At 33.8% G+C, this 21773-nt stretch overlaps 1 protein-coding gene across 1 annotated transcript in view; it reads left to right on the forward strand.

Moving 5' to 3' along the window:
• SEMA3A (semaphorin 3A) overlaps positions 1 to 21773 on the forward strand; it is a 302957-nt gene that overhangs the window by 163376 nt on the left and 117808 nt on the right. The window contains exons 4-5 of the mRNA XM_054564613.1: positions 2319 to 2381; positions 17557 to 17676. Coding sequence (XP_054420588.1) covers positions 2319 to 2381; positions 17557 to 17676 — 183 coding nt within the window. The remainder of the gene's footprint in view (positions 1 to 2318; positions 2382 to 17556; positions 17677 to 21773) is intronic.

Here is a 21773-nt window from a genome sequence, read left to right on the forward strand (position 1 = left end):
TTTTATAATTGTGATATGGACCTGAAAAGCATTTGTTATGTCATAATAGTTATTTCAATATGTTTTAAGTTCTTGTTAATAAAATGTATTTTGCTTGTTAATACCCTAGATTGACTATCACAGCCTTTGTCCAAGTTTATGGCCATTTATATTGAATTATCTTGAGGTTCCTAATGAATGCTAATGAGTCATTTTGAGAATAAACGATTTTTAGCTGACATGAATTATTAAGTACCACCATCTCTGGATTTTTCTTTTACATAAGCCTCTGCCCCCGCCAAAAAAAATAATTAATGTTAACAGAAGAGAAGGATGAATAAAGAACATTAAATTTTTCTGCCCCAGTAGAGATAAGTCATTGGCATTGCTAAGGGAAACTAAAAATTTATATTAGAATTTAGATGAGGGTATATGCATTAATATTACTGAGGGGAAATATATCCGCAGTCCTCTAAGCCACCAATAAAACCTTGGTTTATCAACCACTGTCACTGAATTCTTACAATATAGGAACCTTTGGAAGGATGAAGGCCAAATATTAGGGATAAAAATGCAAACAATTATTTCTCAATTAGTCTGTTTTGCCTACAGTAAAGCAGGTGATTATTTTTAAAGCTATTTATTTGCTTCTTCACTTCCTCCTTTATTTCCTGAAAGTAAAATAAAGCTGCTCTTACCTATTTTCCCTCTCAAAAAAAAAAAATTCTTTCCAAGATTGGTTTTTTTCTAACCCTAGAAGTTGTTCATTCTAGCATGCCGTGCTGAGATTTGGATTAGAGAAATGGATCCAGAGCAACCAATGTTAAAATTCCAAAATCACTACTTCAAGATACTGATTCATTTAGAAAAATGCAAGACATATTCTGTGCCTATTTCTACCTTTCTTTACTAGATTCTCACATCCTCTCAAGATGATCTCTCTCTCTCCCAACCTGCCTTGGAGTTCTTTCCACCAAAAAACGGTTAGTTCCACAGGCATACCTTGGAGATATGGTGGGTTTGGTTCCAGACCTCTACAATAAAGCAAGTATCTCGGTAAAGTGAGTCAAAATCTTTTTGCTGGTGGAGGCTCTTGTATTAAATTTGCAAAAAAAATAAAAAATAAAAAAGTTATTACACAACATATGTGAAACATAAAAAACAAAGCACAGTTAAACAAGGTATGCTTGTATTGACTACATGAATTTCTTTGTTGCTCAGCGTTTATACACAAGGTCTGTCCAAAAGATATCCAGCCATGTACTATTAAAAATAGACATTTATTGAAGAAGATACAGGAAACATTGTACAGAGGACAATGACACCTCGGTCCCCTTCAAAGTAGGCACCTTGGGACCTCACACATTTCTCCCAATTGTCATAAGCTGCCCTGCTGTTATTTTCCTGAATCTCATTGAAGGTCTGAAATCTCTTCCTTTTCAAAAGTGATTTTAGTTTTGGGAAAAGCCAGAAGTCACAGGGTGCCAAATATGGGCTGTAGGGGAACTGAGTCACCTGGGTAATTTGATGTTTCACAAAAAAAAATTGCATAAGATGTAATGCACAAGTGGGCAAGTTACTATGAGGAAGCTACCGATCATCAGTTGCCCACAGCTGTGGCCCTTTTTCATCTCTCAGCCGACAAAGAACATTGAGGTACACTGCTTATTAATTGTTTCACCTGGAGGGGCGTTCTTGTGATGGACAGCACCTTCCTAATAAAAAAATACAATTCAGGTGGTCTTGATCTTTGCTGAGACTTTGCTGTGCCTTCTCAACCATCATTGAAGCATTTGTGCCACACTTTTATTTGAGTGGCATTCATTGCATCATCCCCAAAACCCTTGTGAGTCATCTGAATAGTTTCCTTGGAGGAATGTTCGAGCTTAACCCAAAATTTGATGCAGATTTGTTACTGTACTCACTCAGTCATTCTGAATGCTATGGCCATGCAGTGCACAGGCTCACCCAACAGTGCCTACTGCCCCTTGACTAGTACAATGAAGTCATTATCCAGGCATGTACATTCCAGTCCACTCTCCTTAGCTTCCAGGTTACATCAATGTCAGGAAAATAATTCTCCTAATATTAAAAATGGCTGGACTTTTTCTGGACAGGCCTCATATAGCAAACCCATATGGATACACAAAGAGTGAATGACTTAGATTTATACCAATTAACTGATACTGCTGAAGAGTCTAAACTGAAATGTACCTGCCACATAATGTTTTATGGAACTTTATTTCAGCTGCATCATCTTGGTCTAACACACTATAATGCTGGATCTAGAATTAAGAGAGCTTAATTGGCATAAAATAGTGTTTCTTCTCTGCCCTTAGATTGTGTGGCCTGTGTCTTACACCAGAAGGGATGAATGCAAGTGGGCTGGAAAAGATATTCTGGTAAGTATAAATCTATTAAATAATTTTGGTAGTTGCAAAAAGTAACATATTACTCTGTTATCATTTTTGCACTTGTGTATGTAATCACTCTTTAGAAACAAAATGATAGTTAATTTTGGATATTTACATTTTCATGTAAAGTATTGACAGTTTTATATAAAGAAAGTAGGTTAAAATAACAACATGCCTAAATAAAGCAAAACTATGTTCCCTTTGATGATTTTTAATTATGCAAAAGAACAAAATGCAGTGCTGTAGCACATGTATTTCTATTACATAATTCAACTTCTTTGCACAGATTGGTTTTAATATGTTAATTCCTCCTGAATTTCTTTTGAATGATTTGAAATATTTTTAACTCTGAGTCATAATTAAATTACCACTCTTTTCTTCTTTTTCTTCATTTCTTTTTCTTCTTTTTTCCCCTTTATGTGTGCCACATTTTCTTCTTTCTACCTGCCTTCCTTTCTTCATTCATTCTTTCCTTCTTTTTCTCCCTTCCTCCCTTCTTCCTTCCCTTCTTTTCTTTCTTCTTCTCTCTCTCCCTCCCTTCCTTCCTTCTTTCTTTTCTTCCATAAATATGGATTGAGAAATGACTATGTAACATACTCTAAAAATATAAAATTTATTCATTAAAAAAAAAGAAATGGCTATATAACAGCACTGTCCTGGGTACTATGGAATAAAAGTTGAATGCTAAGCAATTCCTATAATGTCTTTACCATTGTAAAAAAGATAGAGACCACTGGCAGTGCAATTAAGTGGGCTGCTGGTTTTAGACACAGTCATGTACCTATCTGCAGAGATCATGAATGGCAGCTATAATAATTTAAATCAATGAATAAAACTAAACACAGTACTTAAGAATATAATTTGTACTACTTTATGTTCTATCACGCATTTTTAGATGTCTAAAACAAAAGTAAATAGTTTAAAAGTTTTGCCTATATAGCAGCATTTACAAGAAATTTATTCTATGTGCCAAAATACATAAATCAGCCTGTATATATGTATATAGATATATTGATGTATTCAAGGGACAACTTGATTGATTGGTAGCAGTTGCCTAAGATGATACACAGGCATACCTTAGAGATATTTCAGATTCACTTACAGACCACTGCAACAAAGCAAGTATTGCAATAGAGTTGTAATCTTTTTCTTTTTTGCTGATGGAGGGTCTTGCCTTCAATCTGTAAAAAAAATGCAAAAGTTGTGAAGCACAATAAAGTAAAGCTCAATAAAATGAGGTGTGTGTGTACATGTTTCAAATGATTTAGATAGAATATGAATTCAGGGAAAAAAGAATGGTTCAATCTACTAGCAATGTTGGCTGTAGGTGAGGAAAGTGGATAAAGATGTACAAATCACAAGTGTTCACCATTTTGATTAATTACATACCAACAAATGTGGAAATTCATCTTTGAAAATTTCATTTTATATGTAATGATTATAAATCACATTAACCTTCATACTACAGTAAACACTTTGGTTTTTATGAAATTGGACAAAAAATAAGTGTGTTTTATCAAATATACTATCCCAAATTGATTAATACATTGGGACTATTGGAAAGAGTAAATATGAAGTTGGAGTCCAGAGAAGTCAAGAATATTATGTTGATACCCCCGGTTACTCATTATACTTGAGCAAGTACCTTAACTTTTGTGGAGTTTTTGTATCATATTCATTAAATGGAATACACATATATCACAACTGTGAGAAATTATTTAAAAGTAGAAACTGCTTCAAAAACATACAGCAAAATATATAACTGAGTATACAAAAATTTATTAACATAGAATGCCATATTTACCATTAACAAATTATGTTTAAAGATTTCAATGTGGTGTTAACTAAGGGTAGATAGAAACAGAGACATTAGCTGTGTACAACTGTGGCTTTTAAAAACACAGGCTTTCTCCCTTTCTATTAAAGTTTAACAGATGAAGACATACAAACTTATATATTGAGAATCTTTTCTGTGCCAAGAACTATGATAATTTAATACATAATATTTTAAATATAGTTTTAATGATAACTTTATCAGGTATTATTACATCCATTTTCTTAATCATAAAATATAATGATTTAGAGTATTCATTCACATTTTCTTCATTCAAAAGTTCCAAAAATTTTTGAATACTGTCCTAGAAGTTGAAATCAAAATTTCTGTGTCTCTGATGAAGTTTTTGGAGTCCTGTAACATATATTCATTTGAATTTGCCTATTAAACAACAGATAATAATTAATAGAAATTGGATAAATACCTAATCTATTCTGATGTTATCACGGCCATGGGCATAATAATGACTAGCTTCACAGCATTCCTGTAGGACTCAAACAATCACAAGTATAAATATTACATTGACTGTATTGCATGATAAATAATATTAACTATTATTGCTATTATTATACACATATGCTGCTCAGTTTCCAAGGGAAATTTGTTTGGCCCATTTAATGACTATGACCACTCTAGAGTTACACTGTTCTGAGTTCAACTCAATTTGAAAACTGAAGATTATAACAAGACTTATCTGACAAATTATCTGAATTTTATAATAAGCACTGAACCCAAATACTGAACATATTTGATTTAATGATTGAATTAAGTCATTCACTTTCTAAGATAGCAGATATTCTTTTATGCTTGTGGTTTCCAAAATTCACCTCAGTATATTTTTCTTATGTTTTATGACTTTCTTCTCCTCTCCCTCGCCCCTCTCCCTTCTCCCTTCCCATTCTGCTATCAATAGCGTATAATGAGAGATTCTAGTGTGAGTTCAGATGCTGTTAATTCAGCAGCTGCAATAAAGTCATGATCCCCAAAGTTCCCTGTGGGTACCCTTATCATGACCTCAGAAGTATCCACTCTAAAAAGGGCAACCGTATTGTATTTCTCAGGCTTACTGAAAATCCTTACGGGTTTTACAAAATAAATGAAAAGGAAATAAAACATCATTTCATAACACATAATAAAGATTCTGAAAACTTATAAATGACATTTCATACATCATAGTAGAGATAGGTAATTATGTGTCCACCGAGACATGGATTTTTGAAAGTTTAATTGTATGGTAACATTAGCCATACTAACTTTCAAAATCAACTAATTAATGTAATTTGATAAAATGTTTGTGCTGTGGTTATTTGTTTATGTTGTATATTTTAATTGTTCTGGATTTTAAGTTCTCTTTGTTGACACATTTAATGAAAGGAAAACACAACAATTTTCAGATATTTTAGTTCCTAAAAAAAATGTGGTATTCCTCTTGCCGTAAACACCAAACATTAAACTATGTTCAAATAGTAAAATGTATGTTATACTATTTTTCTAGAAACACATCTTATTACTTTAATATTGCTTTTTATTGACCTATTATTCAAAGTGTATTTTGTGCATTTGAAATTTATTTTATTTTTTAGGTAACCTCGTTTATGTACTTCTATTTAAATATTTATTTCACTTAAGTAGGATACATGGCATTGATTATTTTTGGACTTCATATAAAGACCCACTTTTTTTTCCTTTCTTCCTTATATGATTTTAGAATACCAATTATTTGACTCCCTGGGATTGGTAACATTTCTTCCTTAATAAACATTCAAACATAAATAACATTAGTATTTTTACCAATAATTTCTTAAATTACCACTTACAAAAAAAGATTAAGGGTAAAGAGTTTTTTTAAAAAATAATTTTCATTCAACACCTGATTTTTGAAGTGATACATGGACAGTCTTATGGAAATTTTGTACTCTATCTTGACAAAATAATAGCCAGCTGTGACTTATGGACAATAATAATTCTTTTCAAATAGCTCTTGTAATGCTGAAAACCACAAGAGTGAGGCTTGAGTGGTTTTTGCAGCCATTAGGACTCCAAGATAGTAGTGTAACCAAAATAAGAACTGACCAGAACAATTATAGAAAAGTAAACTAATGACCTGTCTTTGGGTGCTCTCTTTGGTGTCTAGAACCTGGGTTTACTCTTTCCCTCCTGGCTTTAGTGTTCTCTTTTCACAAAGCCCTCTGGAAATAAAACTTCCTTAAACAACCAGTCCTGGGGAAAATGCTCTCTTCTTGGAATTAGATTCAGATGCTAGGATACAATAAGAAAATGCAATAAGAAAAGTCGGACGAAGACACTGGTTAATATTAGGTACCTTGAGAGCCAGGTGAAGAATGTGTCGCTGAGTATAACATCATACAGAAAACTGAACACTTTCTACATTCTTCCAGGCAGCAAGGAAAATACAAATCATCATTTGTCATGGCTCAACTTTGAGTCAAATATATATGTTAAGGCAGTAACTGGAATTCGAGCAGCTATTCCACAAAAATGTCATTTGTGGTAAAGAGGGGATCTGCATCCTAAGACAATTGCTCTCTCTCTCTTTCGGTTGCTGATGACATTTCTGACAACAATAGTAATATAAATTTAATTTTTCCTCTTGTAGAAGTGAATATACAGGATATATACTAATATGCCTTCTTTTCTTGGTGTTGTAGGCTCTAAACCTTTACATTGTTGTGGTGTTTCTATATTAGAGGAGTGAACTGCTCATGAACTTTTCCATTGTTGTTACTTGAGAGTTTTAATTTTAAAATATATATATATGTAATATAATATTATTGGACAGAGACCCTGAATAAGGAGATAAATGCAATCCACATATATTTATTCTGACTGCTATTATCCAATTTACTTTCATTTTTTATATTTTTCTGGTGCTTAAAAATCCACTCTGTTATTCACAATAACATTTCTATTGAGGGATTAACTTCCTTGACTCTGGTTTGCAAATGAAAACTGAATACATGCTAAACTGTTAAAAGAATCTGTTTCGAATCAATAGCTCTCTGGCTCTTCTTGGTTTATCCTATTAAACCATCTCTCTTCTTTGCACTGTTTCAATAAAACCAAATGGCAACCGTATGACTGTTAGAAATATTTTGAATATCATCGGAAATCAAAATTTCAACCATCTGAGATGAACAAAAAAATATCTGATTCTCATAACATCCTTATTGTTGGATACATTTCAAAGTATAGTATTGTGCACCTGAATTTTGGGACATTTTTGAAATTCTAGAGGGATTTATTTTTATATTTTTGTCTTTAGTTGTTATTCAATTTTAATGCTATGATATCTTATAACATGTTTGTCAAAATATTCTGGCTCAAATTGCAGGACCTCAATACTAATTTTTGCCAAGCGAATGCAATTGAGACTTTAAAGCTATCCATGCATCTTCATTGGAGTTCAAAATACATGTTAGTCCTGGAATTTCATTTACTTTTTCAAAAGTCAAAGTTGACAACAAGTTTAATATTTTTTATTTCAGAGACTTCAAAAAATTATAGAAATTATTAAATGGGTAGCTTGAATTATCTCCTAATTCTAAAAAATCATAAGATTTCATTAAACCTCTAAACCATATGTATGATATAATTATTGGGAGAAGATTTTTCATGGGTCTCTCACATTTCTGCACATCTGGTGAAAAAGGCACTAATCACTTATTTTGCGGACTACTTTTAGGGATATTTGTAGAGGGAAGAGACTTGGAATGTATCGTCTCCCTGTGAAGCAAATGGCTGGTTTGCAAACAGCCTTGAGAAGTAGAGATAGTATCTACATTTGGTGCAAAGGATAGGTATGCTTACAGTCCCGTACAGTGAACATATCATCTCCCTCAAGATCCAGTCTGGTTTTGACTACCATGAAATATTCAGATTCTCTCAGCCCAGTGTTCCTCTTCTATAATCCAGCTCAATGCATTTGCTGGTGTGGCCTGGCTCTCTTCTCACTCCCCATGGGGAACTGTAGCTTGGGGAACTGCAGCTTGGGGAACTGGCATGAGAAATACCGATACTCTGAGCACTGCTATTTCTGTGAGTAATCAAGTCTTTTATCTCTGACCTGGAGACATGTATCTTCTGCCAGAATCCATGAGACTGCAACTTACCCTACAAGTAAGGCAAAAAGCACAGACCCTTTACAGTTCTTGGCAGTATTGATTACAATTGCTTTTCGTGAACACTCTAGATGAGCTCACAAATGAAAGAATATGGTCAGTTTGTTCATTTTTAAACATGATTCCCATAATGAAATTTGATGACACAAGATATACGTACAATTTATTTTTTGATGAAAGTCAGTGAATACCTTGTCTCATTAAATATCAGAGATATCAGCCCGGATTTTCATGTGCAAGTATGTGTGGGTTTATTGCTGCTTAGGGGTAAATTTCAGTTAAATTAAACAAAAGGATTATAGTTTTAATTTGGCATTCAGAAGTGGTGGCGGCATTAATAATAGCTAACACTTACTGAAAGTGTGTTGTATATACTTGGTATTATTCTAAAAAAAGTAATTGGCATTACTTTTATTAGCTCATTTATGTAACTCATATTTAGATATAAGAAACACATTTCAAAGTAACTGGATGGGCCAGTTTTGTATTTTAGGTAAGGGATACATGAGAAATGAAGCTTTACCATTAAAATTGTTTTAAGGACTAAGTTTTATTCATATTTTTAATTTATATGTTCTACTGATACAACAAAATATGATGGTAATCATTGTGTCTTAATTGTCATAGATAAAGTCACATATATATTATTTTTCTGGAAATCTTTTGATTCTGGATTAAAATTTAAATGCATTTTAAGTTTATATTTGCAAAGTAAGCCTAACACTTATATAAGAGACCTTAAATAAACACTCTCAGAGGTCTTGGAGATTTTGATTGTGTTCCTTTTTATTAGAAATTGCAATTGTATCATTAAATGGCTAAAATTAAATGTAACTAATTGTCACTGACAAATTAATATTTAGATTTCATTGGACACCATGTTTCACCCACACATCAGTGTACATACTTTTTAATGTGCAGTAAGAATTTTATACTCTGTAAGTTTCATTAGAATGATTTGGACAGTTCCTCCAGGAACAGGGTTTTGGCCAATGTTATATCACTGCGTAGTTCACAGATTGTTCCAAGTCCATGTGATATGTAGTTTTTAGTGGTTGTCACTGGTGTTTTGTTTCTTTATGCACTGATAATCTTCATGTATAAAATTCTACTTGTTTCTGAGGATATGCTAACCACCATAATAATGTAGATTTAACATGAATTCTGGAAATATTTTTCTTAGATACTCTCTTTTTCAATGACTCAAGGCAAATAAGCTTCTGTTAACTTTTGACCACTTAGTTTGATTTGGAAATGTAGCAATAAAAAGCCACTCTTATGTCCACAAGACATCAAGAAACTGTCTTAAAGTTTTATTTATATCATTTAATTTTTTATATATTTATATGCATTTCAACAGTGGTAAGAAAAACAGGATGCAAAATACGTTATGCTAAGTACATATTATGAACCACCTACAATCAGGTAAAGCAGGTGAACAGCACAAATGTGATAATTAGATTGATAGAACAATGTAAAAGAAAATATAAGACAAAAATAGATGTTTTCAACTTTCCTGATCTATATGGAATTTCAAAGTGAAATTGTTCAAAGCTTCTTTAAATAGAAGAGAATTACATTGGGCAACTTTTGCTAATATCATGGTCTATACTGGCTATATGTATAGCAATTTTGACCAAGTTTGAAAGTTTCAAGTAATTTGCAAGAAAAATATTTATAAAATATTAAGCAGTATTTCTAAAACTTCAAAACAAATAGTCAATCTGGAAGTGAAAAGCTAGTCAAATGAGATATTTAACTGAACTGAACATTTAAATAAAGTGACTTGGTAACTTAGTGCAGGAGTCTTCATTTAGTTTATCATATCTTTCAAGCCACTTTAAATTTATTTTCCAATTAACATAGGTTTATAGATTATATAGTTCAATTAATATGAGTAGACTTACATACTTAAATAACTATCCATTAAATTATGCCAATTCTGTTGTCCTAGTTCGATCAGAATCTTTTTTTTTTAGACTTCTGACAGTAAAAGGAAACAGAACAAAGCATTGAAGTGGGAAGGCCAATCAGTCTTATTATGCTGTCTTTCTTAATAGAAGAGGTAAACCTATCTCCCAAAATAGACAAAACAGCCTACTCACCATTTCATATGACAGTTGTTTAAGAAACTCAAGTTACAAATTCAATATTAGATGGCTAATATTATAATTAGGAGACAATTAAATCTTAGTTATACCAGATATGTCCCTTTGAAGAAGAGATTTCTAACATCCTTTAGTAAATGCCTAGGTATTAGGAAGACATGATTATGGATGATCTGATGTCAGCACAGAGTTAAAAGAAAAAGGTACAAAACATTATTTATTGTTGGATAAGTATGGAACAGCTTAAATAGAGAGAAGGATGAAGTGAGTGACAGGAACAATCTCGCGGATTACTGCTTTGGCATGAAGATGCTAGTATTCAGCTAGCTTGCCAAACAAATTGACCAGAGAAAAAGGAAGTCAACAGATTAACTTCAAGAATTAAGCTTATTAATGGATTTCCATGAAGAAATGAATCTACCCATCATGATAGGGAAAGGCTTTCCCAGCTGCTAGATTATACATTAAAAAATTTCTGCATAAACTGCAGATGGGATATAGAGTTTTCTTTCTCTTTAAATGAATGTTCATTGACCTTAGGCAATGCGGTCCTATCCCCTTTTATTTTGGGCTAATTTGTATTTGGACCAGAACAAGTTGTTAGGTTTAATCATGAGCTGAATATGTTTGAATAGAGGCTGTTCATCTTCACAGTCTTCTTTCCTTTTTTTTTATTTAGAGTAAAATTTCACTGTTCCATCCATAATTTAAGAACATGGAAAGAGGTAATTGGAATTGGAGGTAAATCATATTCTTTTGTCAAAAGTATAATTATTGGAAGTTAGTTAAAAACACCTCAGTTCTCTTTTAATTTTCATGCATGGAGCAGTTGTTTTGACAGATGGATGGACTTTATTTTTGTAACCATCCGGGAAAAGACTGTGTAACACAGTCTAATCAGTGCTACATATTTGTAATGTTTGTTTTTGAAGCACTGTATATTTGGCTCTTGTATCATTTTCAGGGGGTAGACATTTTCTCTCTAATTTATTTTTCCAGGCTAATATCTCAGTGTGTAATTCCTCTGAAATTACACATTTGATCTGAAAGCACTAGAAATCCTTAAAAAAAATAAGTGTAAATGGTTTGTCACTAAGGATGATGAATCATTGCTCCTCAGGTGTGGCCCTGGGCTTTACCAGTTTATAAATGCCTTTACTTTTACTCCTAGGCTAAGTTAACAATTTACAATGCTGTGAGTCTGGAGTGCATTTCAGTAAAATAAAACATCAATGTGGTTGCCTGACTCTTGGGAAGCCAACTTGTTGCTAAGCTTGTCTGTGTATATCAACTTAAATTCCAAAAAGGATCAAGGCCTGAAAATGAATTCATTTTTAACTGATTACATTCTCTTTATTACGTTGTAAATCCGCCAGTGCTGAGCAAAGCAGTGCAGTCATTTAATGCCAAAAAGTACATTACATTCTGAGGTTTAAGAATCGTCATGGTTCAAGAAAAGGTCAGGAACACTCTTCTTCTGTCTCCCCAGAACAGAAATGTGTGAAGTGTGTTTCCTCTTTTTGCCACGCTTCCTTCTTTTATAATGGAATGTCCAGGCTGCTTCCAAATAAAAATGAATATCCTGTTTTGGAACACTCAGAAACCTTGGCAGCAACAAGCTGGAGACTGGAGGCAAATGAATGATAGGATTAATACTCTTTTATGTAGGTTTTCTGTTTAAAGAACAAATCCTTACTAATAGTGTCTCTTTTAAGTCTTGGGTTTTTTTCCACCCAGTTCTTTAAGTCACTGTTTCCTCCTCCATTATTGTTGGTGAATTTTCTTAAAGCTATTTTAACCAGTTTTGAAAGTATTTAATTCAATTTCTTTGTTTCGTTTCATTTTTAACACACTATATAAGCCCAGGAAATTTCTCTCCATTTTATTTGCATCAACCTTCACTTCAAAATAATATTGAGCTAGCCCCTGGGCATGGCAACAACACAACCTGCTGCCAACTGGGAAAGTTCAGTGGGGAAATGAAAGGGATCATTCCAGGCCTTAGGCCAATAGGGTGGGTCTAGCTGCTTTGTAGCTCAGATAGACTCTGTTATCAGCCTTTCCAGTGGGGAGAATAGTGTGAAACACTTGCCAGGTTTCACAGCTATAGTTCTGACATTGATTTTTTTTTTTTTTCCAGCTGCTCTCTGGAGGAATAGTTGTCATATTATAGAAGTTCTTCTTTGACAGTCAATAGAGAACAAATTAAAATTATGATATTCAGTGTGGCTCTATCCCATAGTTTTCAAGAACCCTGACAGTTTTTCAATCATTAATTTTTGCCAATTAGTAATCCAATCTATAAGAGATAAGAACCCACAAACTCTATGATTTTAGAATTCAAAACAGTTACTGAGGTGACATGCGCCTTCATTTGTGGTCACAAATATCTGTTTTTCTAAGGTATTCCCTTCCTTTTATTTATTTTTTTTTTATTGTGAGGAATTACAGCTTATTCTTAAATTTCTAAGAAGCACTTAGGTATTACTAATAAGATTAGAAAACTCAAAAGTGCATGAATTATCTTTAAAAGCACGGCAGACAAACTGAAATCCTGTTCTTTTGTAAAATGAACAAAACATCCATCTGGGACTACCACTATTATTTATTAGAATATTCATTTGCTTACCAATATATATGCTGCCAATCTCTTAGTTTCAACATATGGTGATGGAACTGGTTATTTATAATTTCGAATCAACCCACAATCAGGGATGACTGTCTTTATATAAAAGCAGAGTGTGTGGCCACCTACACGTTTCCAAGAAAGCAATGCAATAAAATAGTTTCCTGAAAATGAGTTCTTTGAAAATGACTGAACTTTTTAAAAGTACAAATTAATCCTTTGGGTAAGACCCATGAATGCTTCTTTTGTAAATGAGTTTATCAGCTGTTTCCCTCTCCACAACCTCTTTCCTCTGCCCAAGCATCCATGCCCCATCCTCTTGGGGAAAGAGGAGAAACTGTTACAGAATGGGAAGTTTGTTGCTAAGAGTCTTAGAAGTGAAGTTGTATCAGTTTCACAGTTGTGCTTAAGATATACCATGTTCAAAGTGAACCATGGCTGAGATCCATATACACTTTACGTTAGGAAATTTTTCTTTACAGCAACATGAAAACTCAGTTGATTTCAGAGCTTAATTTTATATGTTATAATGCCTTACCAGGCAAAAATAAAAATCAGGATCTAAGTAGCAAAAAACAGAGGGAGAAATGAGATGTTTATTGTGGTTACCCTCCTAAACTACTCAGCATATGTTAAGAAAACATGAGGAGTAATAACTTGAAATTTATATAATTCACTTTGAGGACAATATATTTATAGGATATCCTCAGGTTTTATTCTGAATTTAAATATCAATTATTCCATAGTTTGGTTGTCTGCCCCCCTTTTTGGGGAAGAATAAAATTAAGACCAAAATGATTAGCTGTAAACACAGAATACAGATGTCATATGAAAATGTACTTAAATTAATACCTCGGTCATAAACTCCCACTGACTGTATAAGCTACAATACATTCTGAGCTTTCACTTTTTAAGTCACAGAAAGTGACTTTGGGAGTGTTATCCACTTAGAGGTGCCAGGACCAACCCAGTCCTCTATTATGCATCCCAACCTTGCTTGTACTGCAGTCTGCTTTTGATCTTTATCTGTCCTTCTAGTACATACTTGGGTCTGAATTCCAAATGTTTACAGGCAAAAACATTCAAGTAATTAATTAAGTCTATGATCAATAAAAAATAATATTCAGTACAATTTTTATTTATCACTTGGGTATTCATTAAGATATTTTCAAGATAAATATGTATTCCATGATGAACTCATATTTTCTATCTTCTACTTATATGTATTCAATTTTTAAGATTTGTGATTTGACAGTAAACTATAACATTTTTGAAGCTATTTGGAGTGTTTGAGGTTTTCTTTTTACAGTATTAATATAGATTCACCTATTTCAAATATTTTGCAAAAATTGAGTATTTCTTGCTCTGGATTTTTTTTGACAATAAAATTATCCAACTTATGTTAGGAGTATCTGACATTTTCCCTCAAATCTTTCCTCAACATGGATAAAAGCCTAAGGTTCCTGTTTGCTCATAGAAAAATATTTTCTTCCATTGGATTTACAAATAGACTAGCATACCATATTTTGCCATATATAGTGTGCACTTTTTTGCCCAAATTTTTGAGAGAAAAATAAGGATATGCATTATACCTGGGTAGTACTAATTCTGTAACAACAAAAATGTTTTAAATTATTTTATTTATGCTTATGTGTTAAAAGTGTAACTCTAGAAAACAATAACAATACACATATGCAAAATGATAACCTGAGATATAATAATCAATTTTATTGAACCTAACTATGAACTCACAATGAAAATGTTTTTGGCCAATTGTTCGACAAAACGAAATGAAGAGCATTGTCTGTCCACAGAGTAAGATAGACAATGCCAATTGTCATGCACTTGATAAGGTAGGTGATGTCATTTGTTTCCAGTTGACAAATTAAGTGATGCTGATTTTACTACCACAGGGTGAACAGTGCAACATTTCTCTTCGTATACTTTAGACAGGTTATTGGAAAATCCCTTGGAAAATGCTGAAACGGTTTTCGTACACTGCAAACTTTAAGCTAAACATTATTAAATTTGCTAAAAAGCATGGCAGCAGAGCTGCCAGGAGACACTTTGGACCTCCTCCCCCAGGGAGTGTCATCAGATGGTGGAAGGAGCAGGAAGGAAAGCTTCTTCAGATGCCAAGACCAAAGAAGGCAATGGGAGGGAAGCCTGCAAAGTGGCCGGAGGTGGAGCAGAATCTCGAATCCTGGAGCAGAGTCAGACTGGGATCTCTGTTTCAACCAAGAAGATACAAGAAGGTTACAGGATTGCATGAGAAAAAACATTGACGCTTCTATGGGACTCAAGTGGTGCTTTAACTTCATGGAGAGAGAAGGCCTGAGCATGAAGACACAAAAGAAACATACCCCCAAACTTCCCGCAGCTTATGAGAATCAAGTTTTGGAATTTCTTTATGTTATCAATCTTTGAAAGACTGACAATTTTGAACTGTCCCAAATCGCCAATATGGATGAGATCCCACTCACATTTGATGTGGACTCACAACAGAACTGTGGATGTCAAAGCAGCAATGACCATAACTGTTAAAACCGGTGGTCATGAGAAAACACATTTCACTGTTGTTCTAGCCTGTTGTATAGATGAGACAAAGCTACCACCTTTAAAAGAAAAATGTTTCCAAAAGAAAAGATTCCAAGTAGAGTTAGTGTCCACATGCATGAAGGAGGATGGTCAAATGAAGAAGACGTGAAAATCTGATTTAACAAAGTCTGGTCACAAAGGCCTGGAGGATTACTTAGAAAACCAGCTTTGCTTGTTTCTGATCACTTCAAAGCCCATGTCACACAAAGTACAAAAGCAATCTCAGAGGACTTGAAAACCCAACTTGCTGCGATACCTGGTGAGCTCACCAGCCACCTGCAACCTCTTGATGTGTCAGTAAGCAAGCCCTTGGACTTGCTTACGGCTAGAGCCCTAAGACTCTAATGAAGAAAAAGTGGACACAGTCAGGGATACAGTCAGCTGGTAATGATTTAACACCTACAGGCAAGATCAAGAAAGCATGCACCGCCCAGGTTCATGATTGGATCTTAAGATCAGGGAACAGTGTCAAGAAGGAAGTGGCTGTGAACTAGTTTAAAAAGTGCAGCGTCAGCGATGCTATGGATGGAACTGAGGACATTGAAATTTACTGGGATGAGGAGAGTGACTCTTCAGAAGACACTGGTAGTGTAGAAGCTGAGGAAGATGATACTTCTGATATTGACACTGACAAAGAGTTCTTGACTTTCTAAGATGCATAAATATGTAAATGGGTTACCAGTACATAAAATTTCTCATTATTTGTATCTGTTCTTGTGCTTTGTAATTATTTATTACATAAAATTTCTTCTACCATAATACGTTCAAAAATAAATGCTAAAATTTCTTTATATTATGGAACATAAGTCTCTCAATGTAAATAAATAAATAATTGAATTATAAATTGAAATGAAAGTATTTTTTTCCCTGAAAGTTTGGGCCAGATATGTGGGTTCACATAATACATGGCAAAATACAGGTCTCCAGAGAGAATATACATAGTTCTATCAATTTTATTTCATGATACCTTATTCAGAAAATAAAATGCCAACAATGTCTGAACTTCTATAAATAATAAGACATGACTAGAATTTCCTCATGAGTAATTGTTTTTTACCTGGGAGATCCACAGCTCATTGCGCAGAGGTTCCATGGATGTGTTCTGGTCATCCATGAACTTCTGGAAAGTATTTTTTAGTTATACCCAATCTACAAAACATCTGTTAGCCTGCAGACAGTCCTGAGTTTGTATCTGTAGGCTACTATCTTCTTTATCTCATCTTAAATATTCCCAAATTATCTTTGCAGCTATAGCGATATTTTCAGAAGGAGGTAGCTCTAACATCTTGGGGTCTGTAGAACTCACTGTCAAGCAGCGTTTTTGAAGTTCAAAGTCAATTTGAACTTCAGAACTCAACATCATCATGGTTACTACTGATATTTAAACTTCATGTTTAAGAGCAATTTATATTATTGTTTATTTTTGTTTCCCTCTTCTAAAAAGAAATTTAAAGTTTATTTTTGCAAAGAAATTTTTACCATTGTATTTATCTAACTTTTTAATTAATCAAATAATTTGCTATTCTCATTTCTGGAAAAGGCACCTTTGATTATTGGTTATCTACAATTTTATTCTACCTTTGAATAAATGACAAATAATTTTGTTAAAAGAGTTAGAGAAAGAAAATATTTTATTTAGCCCTCTAAAGGGTAAGAACCTCTGTGTTTTTAGTTCATATAATATGAGCAAACAACAGAATAATAAACCCTAAAAATGCTGTAAAATGGTACTTGAAAAACAATTTTAAGAAAGTGTTGTAAAGTGGACACAAAAAAAATCCATTCAATCATACTTAGCACCCTAGAGGATACCTTAGTCTGAGTGCTAGAACTCACTGGTTTTCCTTTTGTTTTACAGAAAGAATGTGCTAATTTCATCAAGGTGCTTAAAGCTTATAATCAGACTCACTTGTACGCCTGCGGAACGGGGGCTTTTCATCCAATTTGCACCTACATTGAAATTGGACATCATCCTGAGGTAAAGCTGGCTTTTAAAAAATGGTGTTGGTCCATGACCCTTTCCTATTCAGATGCTTCATTACTAATTTCTTCAGTTCATTTAGCTTTGGTTCCCTATTCAGTGAGACCTACTTCAAATTCAGAGGCTGTTATTAATTTTAATCTGTGAATGCAAAAACAATGAGACCATCACTCAACAATAACTATGGAACAGGAGGAAGGAAGGAAGAAAACACTTGCCTTCGCCCTAGATTATTAAGTCAAATCCATTTTGCACGTACAGCAGATGTCAGCAGGCTGAAGGCGGAGTGTTTTCTTTTTCATTTGTATATTGCCAGCTTTCCCCGCCATTTCCATCCTCAGTCACAAGTGTCTGCCACCCCAGTTGTTTTCTTCGGCCTAGGGAGGAAAAAGGTGCCATACATGTGCACAATGATCAGCTCTCATGCTGACCTAAATTATTTACATGTATGTTCTTGCTTAACTAAGTGACATTTTCATATTTTTCGCTACTCTTCTAGTGACACGGGAAAAAATGTTTCCTTAATGTATCTATGATTCCTATAAAATGATTAGTGAGAAATTTTAGTGAGGAGATTAAAACTAGGTAGACGTAAGTAAAAATTGAAATTAAGCGAGTATTTAAAGAAAAAGTTGCTAACATTAAAAGCAGTTTCCAGAATTGGGCTACTAATAGCCTTTAATGATAAGCCCTTTTATAATTTCTGACTCAAAATCTTTAGAATAAGTGTTCACGCAGTGAGAAAATCATTTGTGACAGGATTTTCTTCCAAACTGGAATTCAGGAATACTCATCAAATGAAGGCTTTGTTCTCAGAATGTTTCTGGAACTCTAAAGATAAAATATATTTACATGTTAGACACTTCTTTCTAACAAACTCCAGACTCTTCATTTTCTTAAGATGTCCTAAATCAATACAAATGTGTTCTTTCAACCCACAGGCTTAGAAACCAAAATGATATTGTGACGTTATTTTCATAATTATTTCTTGCATGTGTTTCTGGAGACTTTGTACACTTAACTTTTTAGCACCTTCTAGATATGTTTCCCTCTTTGCCTCCTTATCAGACATTTCCAATAGTCAGGTTCCCTAGAAAATGGGCCTGGGCTGATGGTTCCACTTTTTTATATTCTGGAAATAGCTCTAGAGAATTCCCTACTATTATATTGCACTTTCTGCGTCTGCATGGCATCGCCCTGTCGAAGCAATGGCATCAGGAGAGCTGAGCTCCTTGTACAGGTCAGTGGAAAGATAAGCGCTTTGCTGTCACACATGGCTTTGATCTTGTTCCACAACTTACCAGCTGTGGAGCGCTGGAAAAATTACTTACCCTTTCTGAGACTCTGTCTTACAATAGGGCTAACAAAACTAAACAAATCCTCTTTGATCTTCAGTATTCATATATTTTAAGTGAGAGGTTGACTATTTACCTCCCACTTCCTTCCATCTCTCCAAGCAGGGCCCGACCCATTGACATTTTTGCTATGGAAACTCAAGGAGTTTTAATCCTATCATTGTTAAAAGCATGTCCTCTGGCCTCAGACTGCGGGGCTTTTGTCCAACCTCAATTCATTGTAGATGCTTGAAATGGAGCAAGCCACTCATTTTCTCTGTGTCTCTGTTTCTAATCTAGAAAGTAATAGAGAATGGTCCATACCTAATGCGGTTGTTATGAGACTTTAACATCATCTAAAAGGTTGTAGGTGCTGGAAATGTCAGTTATCATTTTAAAAATATAAATCTGCATCTCAGGGCTGAAACCCATTGCTCTCTTTCCTGTTAGTATTTAAGTGTCACTTTCACTTTATCAGAGGCTGTAAATTATGGCACTGGGCTCTCACTGTCACCAGGCAATTCTGCCCTTGCCCTGTTTTCCTTCATTTTTAAATGTGAAGCTTAGATGACCTTAAATTAAATATTTAATTTATGGACTAAAAAATTAAATTAAATACTGTTGCCATATTTTTATCATTTTCCCAAAAGTGTCCATTTTGTTTTCTTTTTGAAGTTACTATTAAGTACAGTTCATAATACATCCCTTCTCAACTCATTAATTAATGGCTCATTGCTGACTTAAGGGTAGTTGGGGGAATGGAAAAGTACACATTCTGAAGCCAGGCCATTTACTCAGGCAAACGGAGGAGGCCATTTCTTTGATTGAAATAAATATGTAAATATCCCATATGATCTCCTTTGATGTGGAATATTGTAGTGCAAGTATTTTTCTAACATTATGAAACTCAGACCCCTTGACAGAGGTCTTCTTTCAGAAGCTAAGTGATCTTTATTTGTATGGTAACTATATATTGGGAAATACTGTCCCATGCTGTTTAGGAGGTCAGCGAGATGATTATTCAATTACTTAGGGCATTTGGAGTAGTCTAGACAGCCTATCTAGGAAATTCTGGAAAAGAAATTATCAAGATAATTTGTCTAGATGACATAAAATTTAATTTTCAATGTTTAAGCTTCCTTAAGAGAGAGTCTGTTTTAAATTGATCTATATTGGTACTTAGGATACTACCCTTGGATTTAAACAGTTACACTCTTTGTGAAGTTTGGTAAAACAGACTATGCTTCACATCATTAGGGAAAAGAATAAGGAAAATGGAAAGATTGGAAGAGTAAGAAATAAAACTGCGATCACACCAAGGGCAGGATTTTTAGATGACAGTTCATAAACTTTCATGAAGTTTGAAATCAGTAACTTAATTGCAAGAATGGTTTTTCAGATAAAAGCAGGACACTTCTTTTTCCTAGATTCTAGTTTAGAAGTAACATGTATACTTTACTGTTACCTGCCCCACGCTACATAAAACAATGAAATAGTTTCCTTTAATTCTGTCCAGCTCTTATATATTTTAAATAAGTTTATTATACAAAAAAGGGACATTTTGCTTTTTGCTTTATCATGGCTTTCATGGACATTCAGTTTTAACATTCATTTTTTTCTTTGCAGAGTTCTTCCTTTAACATAACTTGTCTTACATTGAGCCTCAGGATTGTTGAAACTCATTGCTAAAAAATGACCTTATAGGCTACTATTCCAGATGGCCAATGGCCACCAAAATAAAGACATCACTTTTGAAATAAATCAAGACTCCCTCTATTGTTTAAAAACTTTGTATCTTGTTATAGGAGGAAATTAACAATTCCATTTAAAAATGATAAGCAGTTTGGAAAATACCCTGCTTATTTACTCTTTAGTTAAGTAGACCTTATTTTACTTTCCTTGAATTTTAATAGCAATACTTACACTCCTGATTTCTGTATTTCCAAACTTACTCTTGCTGTATAGTGAATACCTTCTGGCCACACACAGTATGCCATTGATTGCTGTATTAAACAGATATTCTGTTTCCTGTAGTGCTTTTGGGAATTGGTAGACGTATTAATTAACTCCAGTTCCATAAGATGTGTGTCAATCAATTCTTGGGTATCTGCCAATAGTACTTGACACTGCAGATAACTGCCCGTGAGGTCACATACTTCATACACATGTATGTGTTTATCATAAAAATGCATTCAGAGTTCATGGAAGGAATGATTCAGAGCTAGAGTACAGATGAGTTTTACGTTTAAACTGTTAGCATCCATGCCACTCAAATGAAAATTCTAAGTCATCTTTAAGAGACAAAATATTCCCAAGTGGCTTATGATATAAAGTATTTCCCCTTCAAACTTACATCTGTTAAGAAAAAAAAATGTATGGATTTTGGACAAGTATAGCTTTTCGAAGAAGTCTCTGGATGTTTTCTCAGATTCCAAATGGGCCTCTTCTATGTACTAAGCAGGAAATCTAAAGGAAGATGGACACAGATGAGAGCTGGAAAATATTAACTCTATAAATACTCTCATAATCTCATGACCGCAATTTATGATAGAACCAAAAGGACATTAAGAAATGCAATGAAGCTTAATGGTTACCTGCAGGGTCATTTCTACAATGACAATCCATATATCTGCATATAAAATACAATGTTTCAGGTTCTTCCTTTTCACCAATAGTTTGTTTTTATGCAAAACTTTGAATCAAGTGCTTTAGTAACAGTCTCCATGAACTAAGCGCTATTTTAAGTGGTAGCTAGTGTTC

The sequence above is a fragment of the Pteronotus mesoamericanus genome, unplaced genomic scaffold (assembly GCF_021234165.1).
Source record: "Pteronotus mesoamericanus isolate MK-2021 breed Mesoamerican mustached bat unplaced genomic scaffold, CSHL_Meso_final scaffold_85, whole genome shotgun sequence".
NCBI lineage: Eukaryota > Metazoa > Chordata > Mammalia > Chiroptera > Mormoopidae > Pteronotus > Pteronotus mesoamericanus.